Source organism: Rhea americana, unplaced genomic scaffold, assembly GCF_003343005.1.
Source record: "Rhea americana isolate MKP2758 unplaced genomic scaffold, rheAme1 scaffold_10, whole genome shotgun sequence".
NCBI lineage: Eukaryota > Metazoa > Chordata > Aves > Rheiformes > Rheidae > Rhea > Rhea americana.
This window is the reverse complement of record NW_028185039.1, coordinates 8,968,501-8,982,783: the sequence shown is the minus strand read 5'-3', so window position 1 is coordinate 8,982,783 and position 14,283 is coordinate 8,968,501. Positions and strand designations below refer to the sequence as shown.

Here is a 14,283-nt window from a genome sequence, read left to right as displayed (position 1 = left end):
ACAGAGACTCCCCTGAGGATTTCCCGTTTGCTGCATGAGCGAAGATAGGCTGTGAACCTGCCTGACGTTCCCGACGTTAGTACTGTGCGACGACGAGGGAATGAGCCGCGCTCCGGGACCGCTGGACACAGAAAGGGCAAGAGAGGCACAACCTTTTTTCTCGAAGAGTAAAAACAAGATTCAAAAGACAAGCAGAGAAGTTTTAATAAAACTAGTACGTTAAAGGGGGGAAAGACCACAAGACAAGCARTAGGAATTCCTCTTCCCAGCTCTACTTGACGTGGGCTGTTCCCTAGCCCGCTTCCCACAGATTTATTTTAATAGAGCATACTCCTGTGCTCTTAGTTACGTGTGGAAGCTGCGTAACGCGCGCAGTGATGTTTCCGACACAGAAGCATTCTGAATACAGGCACGTTCTTSTAAGAAAAAACTAGCGGCAAAAACGACGGCTGCGCTGGTTCTTCTCTGCGCTACTGCAGTTTGTGAGCTCTAATGCAAACACCAAAAAAAGTGCTTTTATTTACATATGCAGAAGAATAAAACCTTAGCTGGAGCTGCAGGCGGTATACTTCAGGAATCAGTACTCAGAAGAGAGGTCAGCTCTGAAGTYGAAGGCGGCGTAGGGAGAGACAAGCGACAGGGGATGCTAGCTGTTGACTGAGATCAAGCCACTGCTCACCGCACTGCTGTCCGTGTCCGTTCAGAAGTGCTAAGTGCTATCCAACGGGTAAATGAGACGTGCAGATCTGACTGTTCAGCTGAATCTGTGAGACGCATAATGAATTAATATTACACTTGCAAGAACTGCATTCCTTCYATATAACAAAGATACCTCCAGTGGCAAGGTCTCAATCCCGATGCAAACACACCTGGAGTCTGATGGCATTTTCTCCCTGTTGTTGAAACAGAAGTTACTGACTTTGACTATTTTTACCTGCTTAAATAATAATTTAAAGTCAGAAGATACCTTCTTACGAAAATCTTCTTAGCACACGTCAGAGAATTTCAACCGCAGAGTTTTATTCAAGGAAGTGTAAGCTGCCCAGAAAACAGAGTATCCATTTGTACACTTCAATATAACATGACTTTTACCACTAAAAAGATCACTTGCTAATGGGCTATTCAGCAAGAAGCAAGCAACTGGCCTGCTACACACTTCCTGAAACATATGCAATTATATAATACAGCAATGCTCTGCAATTATCCAGCCTCTTTCATCCGAATGCCTCAAATCATTTTACAAGCTGTTCAYTGAATAACTTACACAACATCCTCACCGATAAAGTACACATGGTAATCATGTTTCAGGATCGGAGGCTGAGGCATAGAAGGATTCAGGGACTTGCCCAGGGTCACACTCTGAGGATCAATAGGAAACACTGGCATCCTCCCTCTCATTAGCTGATGCCAGTTAGTACATGCAACTTCCTCTATTCAGATTTTAAATACAGATGACTGATGCCATCTTTTTATTCCAAGTGGAAWGAACGTGTGTCAAATATGAGTGTGGAAATACTGTATTTTGATACAAACATATGCCACAAAGGGAGATCATGCTAGTAAAAGATTGCAAATTTATAGCCCTGTGAATCATGAAGCAACTCAAAGAACTCTTTCCTCAGTATTTATGTGATTTTTACTTTACCACATCTCAAGTGGAACATAACATTCCCTTAATAGCACACAATAATACTGCATAGAAAGTGAAGAAATATATCCAAGGATGGGGCTGAGAAGGTGAGAATGAGAAGGGATTTAAAAACAAAAATAGGGTACTGGTTCAAGAAAAGGCTTAATCTAGAATCCCAATTTATTTTTCCCTGTTTACCTGAAACACTACTATGAAAATCTGCCTGATTTTCTGCTCAGTCACAAAACCATGAAGTTTTATAGCAGTGTAAACTGTCTAGAAAGGCAGAGCATCCACACTTACACTTGAGTATAGTGGCATTTTTTTGGAGCACCAAAGTGTCACTTCTCCTGGTCTCGACAGAAGCTCGATCAAAGCTACTTGGAGTTTAGTTTGCTAAGAACAATCCCAAAACATATAATTTCCCAACAGCGTTCTTTTTTTATTATTATTATTTATAAAGACACAGATCAGCAGTGTAAATTAACAGACAGTCAGTATTAGAAATGGATGAAACCTTGGACTCAGAGTCCTCAAACCAATACTTACTAGAGCTACTCTGTATCTTCCTTACTGTTTCAGAGAGGATGTTAACCTGAACAGACCTTTGATCTGGCCTCCTAATGCAGTTTATATAGTGGGAGCATAAGGACATTGTAAGCCAGAAAAGTATCCAGCCCACTGTGTCCACTAGCTAGTAATGAATCCATTAATTTGTTTAATCCTTTTATTCTGCATGCACAAAGTGACTCTTAGCTGTTTTAGCCTTCTTTGAACGTTCAGGTGTATTTTTCTCACATATGGCCAACATCTAAAGATGAAACTGATACAAATCAAAGCATATGCAAGATTAATGGATATAAGCAAAAGCTAAGCTCGTTTGCCTCTCTGTTGGTCTCTTAACAAACATTTACTGCCAAAATGGATGCAGCAGTTTAGTATGGACGTTTCCCGTCTCCCTGTCTCCAGCCAGAGGGTGGCAGCCCCACAGCAGAGTCAGAGAACGGGACTGACTGAGCGCTCCTGATCGGCTTCAGCACAAAGATCACCGTCCCAGTGTTCATCCCCAGTAAAGGCACATAAATGAAACATGCTGACGGTAGGTATGGGTGAAGGACGTGAACACTCAGACAATCAGGCGACTGGGTAAGATGAGAGACAACATCTCAGAAGGCCTCAGCAGTAGCTGGAGGGAAAGCCTAATACGATCCGATTGCTCCGAACCACTGGGCTTGCTTCTGGTTTATACCATTCTTCCTTAATCTATTTCTACTGTCAGTGGCTATACATTAGGGAATTATTTTCTGTAAACTGGATGGTGTACACCATGTAAAGCAAAGACACTGAATTTTAAAGATCAAGGGTAATCCTGAAGGCCGACTGTCATCACATATAGACTTGAGCTTGAGGAATCATCAGCTTCAGTCAGTGGCAAAGGGACAGCTGATAGGGAGGATTCAAAGAAGCCCAAACAGGAATGGAAATTTCCTCTTCCCCACCTTCTCCAAAGTTCTGGTCCTCCTATTAAAAACACCTTGTGAAAATTAGTGCAGAAGAATTAACTGAGATACCACAGTGGAAAACTAAAAGTCACTTTGTTCCTCCTTYCTCTCTCTCTTCCTTCCTTTCTTTTTCCTTTGTTACTCTTTCCAAATATTTTTGATATAACACCTTCCTCTTTCTGATGAACAACCTCTTTCAAAGACAACCCCGAAAGGGGGGATGCCACTCCTAACAGCCAGAGAACTTGTTACTTGCTACTCCTGTGACGGAGCCTACCATTCAAAGGGCTGACGAAGACAACTGCTCAGCGTGTTTTCTGCACCAGCAGTGCAGCAGAGAGGGAAACATCACCACTCAATTCTCCCCTTCTTTTTGTGTAAACGTGGATTTTCTGTTCTATTTTTCAATTCTGTGTTCTCTAGTAAATGCCACTGGTGGTAGGAATTTAGGAAAAGAAGTTCTAAATATTTTGACATTCAGATTCTGCCTATCAAGGCTGTAGTTTCTTGACCAAGGAAGTTAAGAGTAGCATTTTCCTTTCATCTTCATTTCTACACATAGAAGGAGCCTCCAGAATTTATGAGCTAATTTTTTAAAATTATTGTCCATTGAAATACATCCAGATCACTGCAATAACTCAGCTAATGGTGTCTGTAATTATTTGATTGCAATTGTTGAATTATGAAGCTGCAAATATTAAAAATATTATACACTAAAATAAAGTCAAGGGATAATCTAACTGTCATGAATTCAGGTAAAACAGCTACAAGAATTTTTATTTGCAGTATTAAAGCTCTCAAAAAGAAAAAACAACAGTACATTTCTTGCCTTCCCAACTTTAACTAAATATGATGCTTCTAGGCTATTTAGAGAATCACATTAATCTTTAGAACAGATTAAGTATCTTATTTTTCAAAATAGCTCAATATCTGTATACTGAAACATGTGTCCCCCTCCTCCATCTCCATTCCAAACGTATCTAGAGTTGCCACCTGCGGCACCCTGTGAGTCAGGACACTCAGCCTGCTCTAGAGAGGAAAATTTAGACATTTCTTAACTTGCATGTGTTTTTACATCCTCTCTCCACTGATTTACAGCTAAGGATCTGGCACACCGATATTCAGACAACAAAAATAAATTCAGACACACATTTTTTAAAGAAAAGATAAATGGTGACAATTTTCACCTCAATGAAGGAAACATTACGTAGAAAACATGACGTGCCATGTGGACTAAAACAATTCAGTTTTGAAACAAGAAAAGAGGAAACAGCAGCGAAGTGCAGTTTCAGCAAATRAAAAATACTAAGAATTCATGCCTGGCAGAGAAATGTATTGAACAGCTGATCACATTGCAGGCTCTCTGTGATGATCTGGTATAAAAATATCCCAAACCTAAAACTAATTCACAAAATAGCTAAGAAGATCAAACTAGTACCTTTAAAAACGTGTCACAGGTATCTTCTGGCTGGTTTTACTGCTCATAGAAAGCACTAAGCTACCAAACTTGTCCTGCGAGGAGTGGACAAGTACAGTCTCTCCAAAACTCCGGCAGAGCTAAGCCAGAAAAGAAAACCAAACAAACCTTCCAAACTACTACAAAACCCAGCAGCTACTAGCCTGAATAGCCACTCCCGTGTCTGCAGGCTACCAAGTGTCAGGCTTTCGGCACCTATCCATAGAGCCAAATGACTTCCTTTCTGTTTACGCAAGGGTATTTTAATAAAGAGAAGTAACTGCCTCCACGGCAGTAACAATAATGCATCAGGCTGGCAAAATGCATACAGACACAGTCCAATAATGCTRTGCACCTAGTGGGGAAAGGAGGGATTAAAAATAAATTAGAACTGAATTATTTTGCACGCTTTATTTGGTCTACACATTGCACCAGAATTATTTATGATTTTCTCAATCATCTGAGCAGTTATTTGGTTATTTTATCCTGAGGCAAAGCCAATGATGTCTAACCCTCCCCCCCCAGTCCTTCCCCTATCTTCTTTCCTCCTGTTTCTTCTCAAAAAGACAAAGGAAAAGAAGCTAGAAAGCTAGTATTTCACCTACAGAAGAAATGAATGATGTAAAGCACAAAATTTAGCTGCGGTTTTGTGATCACCTTATATTGAGCCAAGTCAGCTCTGCTACAAGAATGTCTCTGCTGTAACCCATAAGCCAAATCAGGGAACTGATTTGACTGAAAACTAGTATTTTTCAAACAACAAGAAAAAAAAACTATTTTTCAATCAGCTCAGCTCCCTGATCTAGTTTGATATGTGGGTACACGATTGCCAATGCTGACATAAAAGAACAGGAAGGCAAACTTGGCTGGGAAGGAACTCCTTTTTGTGGGTGCCCATACTCTGGTTAAACCTAGTTTCAGGTAACATCGCCCTCATCTCCCAGTGGACATTCTCAGCTGGAACAGTAAAGCAACATAAATGACCCAACCTGCCTTGAATCTTAAGACTAGACCAGAACATTAAATTTTGAGTAAAAGGAAAAAAAAAAAAAAAGTTTAGGAGAGAAAAAAGAAAAGAAAAAAAGAAAAGGAAACTTAATCCATTTCCATGTTTATTGGATTTCAGGATCTGTTTCTGTTCTATTCCCAGCAGTAAAACACAGGAAGAGTTACAGAACATTTGTTGACAACGACTGACTATAGCTATGGGGACAGAAAAATATGCTCTGGAGTAAGCGTTCCAACACACTCATAAATCTAAACTAGMGCGGACTATAACCATTGTATTTCCAAGGCTGTTACAACAGAGCACAGCAGGRCATATTCTCACCATAGCAATTTAGAAAACTGTGCCATCCAAGTACATTTCCACTCTCTGCAATACTAATCTTTCCCTGTCCTTGCTTCTCGAAGGAAATTGATATATTGAGTTCTTGAAATAGCACTTGAAGCCTGAGTCCCAGCTACGATGCCACTTAAACTCTTCTTGTACTCCATCAGGCAATGGCAAACATTAGTAACATCTCTTATGCTGCAGAGAGTTACTGAAAAACGGGGTCAAACCTGAGAGAGAATCTTTAGAGTTACTCCAACACACATCAGCCTCTTCAGGCCCAGCACTCTTTCTCGGTAGCACAGCACAGACTCCATGAGATGAACTCTGGAAGGTTTTCTTGTGGTCTTTGAAACATTACTGTCCTCAGCTGTAGGGCTCGCCCCCACCCCTGGAGAGGGGGGACCAGTTCACAGCTTGATCCCTGGCGAAAGTGATTTTAAACAAAGTTGCTGGATGGAAGTGTGGGACCGGCCAGGCTTACGCACAGCTCTGCTACGCCTGCTAGGAYGGTAGTAGCTTCTGGCACAGGCCAGTCAGGTACCTACAGGTGATAATGTCAGATTGTTCCTAATAAATCCAGAACTTGTCTGTTAAGCCTCTTATTCTTTAATATTTCCATCATGTTTCATTTGAAAGATTTCATTAACATTTTATGAAAAAATCCATTCTTACGCAATTTTCCTGTGGGAAGAAGATATGCCATTAAGCACTTATGGTGTCAATAGGAYATCATCCTTATTTTCCTAGAACTAGCAAAAAGGTATTCCAGAATAGCAACTGCTCCTAAAACCATACCATGACTACTCTGCAAGTGCTACCCACTGAAACCAATGTGCTAGTCCTTAGCTCCTATGAACTGGAATGACTCTTAACTTCCCCAGTTTACTACCATGTCCTGTAGACATGGACAGACTGATAGGAAGACTGTAAAAGACTGACACTGCTGGGATCCCTGAAGGACACATATTACTCTCATGCTTCTTATGGAAGAGAAGAGTATTATCTCCCTTATAAAGGTGGAAAATTAAGCAGAGGAGCTGGAGGACCCACTTTTGGAAGTGCTATGCATCCCGCTCTCACACAAACTGCAGATGAAGTCTTTCCTGGCCAAGAGCCCAAGAGATTACTAGTGTCCAAACAGCTATTGAATCCCCCAATAACTGAGCCGCCAAACTGCAAAGATTATAGGTAGTCCTTGAAATGCTTAAAAACTCAAAGAGTCAATCCTTACAATGTGCGAATAGGTAGTTTGATTTTTTTTCTACTCAACTGATAGGAAGAGCATAGTAAGAGATGCACTTTTTGAAGTAAGTAATTTAGTCAAGAACAGAAGGATATTGCTGTTAAAGCTGGAATCAGAGATCTAATATTTATTGTCTGTTCATATTATTGTTTAACTCTATACTAAGCTGTGCACAATATGTGTTTTTGTTCTCTTAAAGTTCAGCCCAATTCAGTAATCCTTGAGCAAGCAAAGCATCCAGCAACTTCAGCAGGGGTTCTGCCGAGTTGCAAAGTTTTGATCAGATAGCTTGCTTTTCATAGCTTATTCAGCTATCTAATTCTGCTGTTCCTATGCAGAAAGAAGCAGGAAACCCTATGTTTCCTATAGAGTTCTGCAGGTCCACCTGAATCAAACCCTCCGGCATTCCAGTTCACATAGACCTAGTCTAGCTGTGAGCACTATCAGTGAGACTGAGCGAAGCACAGCTCTAGGATTCATGGATCCTACCRGATAAAAGGAAAAACTCTTACTCTCATTTGCAACTAAATCAGTTATAAAAAGAGTATGGGATCCCTGCTCTTCAAATATAACTCCAGCAGCTTAAAATGATTTTTGTTATGACCCTACTCTTCAAGGGTTTAGAGCAAACTAATGCTCTACCTATTATTACCCTGTTTCTTGATTTAAGAGGCTGAGGGTCATGTGACAGTACCTGCCATATGCAGGTAAGCAGACAAGAGAAAAATAAAGTTATCGTAATGGAACATTTTTCCTAGAAATGAAAAGATGCTCTCTTGTGAGCATAGGGTTAATTTCAGAAACACTTTAGCTGTCTGCAATTCCAAAACTCTCTGCAAAGCCTGACACAGCAAAATGCTTTTTCTTTTATAGTCTGTGATGCTCTAGAAAAGAGGAGAGCTAAATGCTGCCTTTGGGAGCATGCAGACAACCTACTGCAGGCCTTTGGCATCCTGCTGCTCTTTCAACTAATGAGTGACAGTAAGTGGTGATGTGCCTGCCAGCAGCATCAATTTTCAGAGTGCCAAATATCCCAACATCACACCACAGGATCTCATGGAGAACTTCCGCTTTCATCTATACTGAGGATTTTTGAAAGCCTGTTTCCTGTCTCATGAAGGCAACGAAGCAAGTCATGTACTCTACAAGCAAACCAAATTCCACTTGGAATGACCCACACAATGGCTTTTCCCAATTTTTCATTTATTCTGTAGCCTTTTTATTTTATAGGCTAGTCCTATATCTGCAGTAAGTGATTAAGATACTTTACAGTTAGACTTTGACCTGCAGTGCTTAGAAATCATTGGCTATTGCTTCCCTTCATGGACGGAATCTGTGGCCTTGGACCTGGCTTTTGGATTGGACCTTGGGCAAAAATTTCCAAATTGGGCCAAGAGTTGTGCTAATCACAGTACAGACTCCCAAACTGAACTCAGCTTCAGGATCAGTCTTCTGTACTGCAAAGAACAGAAACACCAGCACATGCATAGGCTAATAGAGTTGTGTTATTAGAAGCAATAATCACTCATTCACTGTATTTCATGAAAACAAGATACTCGCTTTTTTCTCCCTTCGTGTTTTAATTGCTAGCTCTTCACAGCAGAGATCATCTCTTTCATTTGTATACAGCACACAGCAACAGGACCTTGTTTTTGAATTTTAATCTTAATGTGCTCTGTAGAAGCTGTTTTCATTTCTGGCGATGCACTAGAGATTTGTATCTGAGGAATAAAAAGGCTTGTTTAGAGGAGATTATAGACAACCAAAGTTCTTTCTGAGCAGTTCTTAAGACTTGAAGAAAGATTAGGCTGTTCTGAAGTACTGAACAGGAGGACTATGGCATATTCACTATGTGCTTTAGCCTGTTATGCAAGAAATCCCATTTATTTCCACAGAACCAAATATGTAGTAAGTTACTACCCACTAAAATTGAAAGCTACTACTCTTTTTGATAGATGTTGAAATTATGCATGGATGATCTACATGTCTGTGCAGCTGAGTAGTCTTTCTTGCTTCTTGTCTGGATTGTTCAATGGCTTGGATTATCAGGGCCCTGTCATGAGGTTTTGAGAATCTTGTTCCCCCAAAGTCAGCATCGCATCTCCTACCGAACATGTCTTTTTTGGGCAAGCATTCTCTGGATCTCTATTTTAGGCAAATATATATTGACAAAGCTTTAATCCCATATTTTCAAGTTTGCTTTTATGTGACAGCATTTTGATCACGATCTTAGCTGTGCTGCTGATGAAGTGCTCAGAGGAAATCAGGAGAGGGATGTARACATTATTGCATTATTCCTTTTTAAAGTTATCAACATTTTAACATTCAAAACACCATTCAAACTGCCTTTTTGCAGTGCTCATCTAGTTCTATGTTTGGGCTACTTATGCGGAGGATATACTTTTATCTAGGAACACAAACTGAAAAAGTTAAAAAGGAAAAGAAATACTGTGTCCTATTTCTCTTCCTTTCACTTCCCATATAAACAAAACAGTATAATTTGTGACCATAAATGACCCCYAAGCATTCATGCTGTCGACCTCTGTCAGCTAGTTTTTCTTTCAGACTGCATCAAGTGTTTCCACTAACCATGCTTTATCTTCAGTTTTTCAGTGAGGAATACTAGTAACAAGGCAGCATATACAAAAGCCTAACTGATCACATCAGGAACAGGCWAACCTATCTTCATTATCCAATATGCAATAGTTGGTGCACTGTCATTCTCTGTAAACTAGACTTCTCGTGGATACCTGCTGCTTGCTTGCTCATGCATACCATTTGAGGTTTATTTTGGCTGAAAACTTTTGCCTGAGATACATTGCAATTTCCAGCTGAGCAGCTTACTTCCCTGCTGACCTGCATTTTTGGATGATAGTGTACCTAGAGTCTGATCTCAAAGGACAAAACGGTGAAGAGAAATAAAAATACTTACTTTCAGACTCATTTTCCCCCCTTTGGTGAATACCCATTTCTTCCACTTCCTCCAATATCTCAAACCAGCAAGAAATTTCTCTTGTACAGGTATTTACAAATTTGGCCACAACACTGAAAACATTTTCATAACTATACTCAACCATATATACATTCAAATATTTAAAGACCTCAGCGTTCACGTTGAACAATTACTATTGGCAATGGATCCTCCTCCTTCCCCAATTTCATATTTTCATATTCTAAAATGTTTACCCTTATTTATCATTAAATTCAACTCTCAGTAATAGCCTGCATAAGGGAACAGAACAAGTCTTTAGAGCCTCCTACGACTCGCATACCGTCATCACGTTCCAGTAATCATCTCCCCTGAGACTTCAAACGGGATGCCACACTGCTCTCATTCCTACAGTGTTCTCACAGAGGAAATCAAGAGGCACAACACCAAGATTATTCAGATGTGACATTCACCATGTGTCAACCATTCATCTTCTCCTACTTTTTGCATTTGTCTCTAGCTAACAAATCATTTGCCAGCAACCAATACCAGCACAGCTGGTTTTGCTCCAGGCCACCAATGGCAAGTTACAATGAATTATCATAAAACTTTTTTACTTACAGTGAAGAAAAGTTCTTTAATGAATCAGTCTTGCTCAGACAATATAAGAGCTAAACTTCTTATGAGCCACTAGGGAGAAGAGTATTTGGGTGTGTTAGGGGGTACTTGTACATGGTGTTTTTGTTACTTTTCCCTCTCACCTTTGCTGCTTCTTTCACAATTTGCCTGAGAAAAGTCAGCCAATATGGTCCCCCTTCCTCATTTAATGCTACTTTTCCACCTGAAGGATTCCTTTGCTGTGATTACTCCATTTTTTCTCACAGTCCCAGAAAATTCCTGATTTTTTTTCTCAGATCCCTAACTCTGTTTATCTTCAGATGGCTTAAAAATGTTTGTAGACCAAGTTAAAGATCATCAATCCATTGGCGCCAGTTTCCTAATTTTATGAACTACTTGTAATTAAGATYTCTCTATATGATTACATGCAGGAAAATTCAATATCCTGGTTCCCAGCTTTGCTACGCCTCTCTGCACTACTGTCCCTGATATCACTGATGACCACCTACAAAAATTGTAAAAACAGTCAATACAACATAGCCAACAGGAGCTGCTCCACTTGGTGTAGTGAGAGCAGATGGGAAAACAGCCTTCTTACAATTTTAGCAGTTTCTCTCAGCTGTAGATATCTCCAAGAATTGTGCGTAGCCAGGCTACTCAAAATGAAAGGAGGAAATTCTGCTAGTATACTTTATCCAGGATTATGCAACCTAGTGACGGCTTACAGCTCCCTGCTTGATTTATATTAAATGGTTGTCAGTCATAGCCAAATTTCAGGACTGTATGCTTGATAAATCATGACTAACATACTGTATTGCAGTAAGCAAGTGTTTATTTCAAAGTTGCCAGCATTATGCAACCCTTTAGAAATACTCAGAAAAACAGATGTGCAATGTAAAAAGATCCAGAATAGCCATGTCCACTGCTATACAGAGTGGAGAAGCTACATGCTTCTGACCTCGGATTGTATCAGAGAGCATCTGCAAAACCCACTGAAGTTGACAGGAACATTCCTGTACCCTTTTTGATCAAGGTCTGATAAGCAAGATTGATTTAAATATCGTATTTATCAGGCTAGTACTTGGACACAATCCCATCACATATTCCTATTTGATTCCTTTCAATCTTTAAAAAATTCAAGAGCATATGGAATGAACATTTCCAAGCAGTAGGTAATTTATAAGAAGGCCTGTTCAACAGAGAAGATAGTGTCCTCTTTCATTCTTTGTTTGGCTTACAGCAATTGCACAGGAGAAAAAAAAAATCTATGTTTTACCATCATTATCTAATATGCACTTACCAGCTTTCTGACCAATGTATGGTTTACAAAACAGGTTTTCATTTATTGCCATTTTTTTCTATTCCTTTTTCTTTATTATTCCTTTCTTTTCTACGCTATCTTTGTACATGCACAAAGACCCAACAGCTCATGCATAGGACCATTCATAAACCCATTGCAGTTTATAATCCTAAACAAGGATTGGACAGAGCCATACCTATAAAGGATTAGAATATCTATATTTCTGAGTACACTCATTGCTATGAAATATATATATATATGTATATATAAGCCAACAACACAATTATAATTTAAGAACACATGCACAGAGGCATGGATACTCTTGATCCTTCTACCCATGTAAACTACTATAGTCTAATGAATAAACACAAGGTCCCTAGTGGTCACAGTCTAGCTGGCCTGCAGCTTTAGTTTTCAGTATGCCTTAAGAAAAATAGTTCTTCTAATTACTTCCCCATACCATCTCCTCCCTCACTAAAGATGAGGGTTAGGCTTGAAGTCTCCTGTATTTTGGGAAGTTGTATGAAGATTCAAGTTCAAAGTGGGAAGAAATATGGATGGAATGAAAAAACAATCCAGAATAGGCAACAATTCATAAAGCTCGTGAATGCTTCTGCTGCACAGGGACTTTGGGAGGGACATGTATACAAGACTGTCAGCTTATTCATAACAGCAGTTGAATAATATGGAAGACCTGRTTTGCAACCCAGCTGCACACATGCAGCAGCAGCATCACAGACTCAGGGCAGTGGATAAAGAGAACAACTGTAGATACATGCACCTTTGCGTTAGAGTAACACAAAAGAAAAGATGTGAAACCATGCTTGGTATGTGGAGATTGGCCATAAAATAACGAAAGAACATTAGTTTTCACTTAATTCAGTCTGACCCTTACAGTAAATAGTGCATGTTAGGATGAAAATGCAATAAACTAGTTAATTCCACCTTAAACATCTCTAGAAACATACTGAAGTGGGGCAAGGTCCTAGGTAGCAGAGTATGTTGTTATGCTRCTCGTACGACCAGCATAGAGCGAGCTGAGGAAGTATGCTTGGAACTGCTGCACTTCACATCAACATGATCCACAAACTTGAGTCACTGGGAGTGCCGAACTAGCTTACAGGATAGCTGTGAAATAAGCTAGACTCAGTGAGTTCCCAATTTAGGGCTGTATTAGAAAAATAAAATATAACAAAATAATTAAGTCATAGCTAGCGCCACGGTAAATTCCGTATTTATTGTTGTCCAGCTTATCCCCCGCGCACCCCCGGCGGCCATTTTCCCCGGGGCGCGGCCTCGGCCTCGGCCTCTGCCCCGGACGAGCCGCTGGCCGGGGCCGCCGGCCCCCAACCGGGCCGCGGCCGCCCGCCGCCATCTTAGGGGCCTGGGCAGGCAGACGCGGGGCCCGCGCGGGGCAGCTCGTCACCCTGCGCGGGGAAGGGCCGGCACCAAGATGGCAGAGCGAGCCCCGCGGGCCGCGCAGTCCCCGCAGCGCCATGACGCGGCCCCTCGCCGCCGCCTGCGCAGGCTGCGCGCCCCGCGGGCGGGGCCGCCTCAGGGGGAGGGGCAAGGCCGCGGCGGGGGCGGTGCAGGGCGCCTGCGCGGCGCGGCCGCTCGCGCCTGCGCACCAGCCCGTGACGGCGTAACCAATCTTGCGTGTCGGGCCGCCCCCTTGTGACGTCGGCGCGTGACGGACGTGCCGAGCGCCCAGTGCGGTTCGCAGGGGCCGTTCAAACCGGCGTCGTCGGGGCGGCGGCGGCCAGTGGGGCGGCGGGGCCGGCCCCTCCCGGCAGCACGCTCCAAGGCGGCCCGCGGGGTTTAGCTGCGCTCGGGGCGGCGCCGGCGCTCAGTGTGTTTGGAGCCGGCGAGCGGACGGGGCTGGGCGCGGCGGGAGCATGGGGGTGAGGTAGGAGCGGCCCAGCTCCGGAGCAGCGCGGCCGCGGCGGGCAGGCGAGCGAGCGAGCGGGGCCGCCCGGGCCGGGCCTGCGCGGGGCGGCGGCGGCCGGAGGATGGAGGACAAGAAGGAGGAAGGCGAGGCCGAGATCCAGGAGCACGGGCCCGAGCACTGGTTCAGCAAGTGGGAGCGGCAGTGCCTGGCCGAGGCCGAGCAGGAGGAGGCGCTGGCGCCGGAGCTGCAGGACGAGGCGGCCGCGCAGCCCGAGCACAAGCAGCAGAAGCTCTGGCACCTCTTCCAGAACTCGGCCACCGCCGTGGCGCAGCTCTACAAGGGTGAGCGCCGCGGCCGCGCCGCCGGGGGTGGGGGGCGGCG

At 42.6% G+C, this 14,283-nt stretch overlaps 1 protein-coding gene across 2 annotated transcripts in view; it reads left to right on the top strand.

The window, feature by feature from the left end:
- The first annotated feature begins 13,775 nt into the window (after positions 1–13,775).
- Positions 13,776–14,283, top strand: part of HAPSTR1 (HUWE1 associated protein modifying stress responses) — a 17,383-nt gene continuing 16,875 nt past the window's right edge. The window contains exon 1 of one of the 2 annotated variants that reach the window (XM_085303349.1): positions 13,776–14,243. In XM_085303349.1, coding sequence (XP_085159475.1) covers positions 14,024–14,243 — 220 coding nt within the window. In that variant the 5' untranslated portion in view covers positions 13,776–14,023. The remainder of the gene's footprint in view (positions 14,244–14,283) is intronic. The other variant, XM_085303340.1, reaches the window with a different exon arrangement.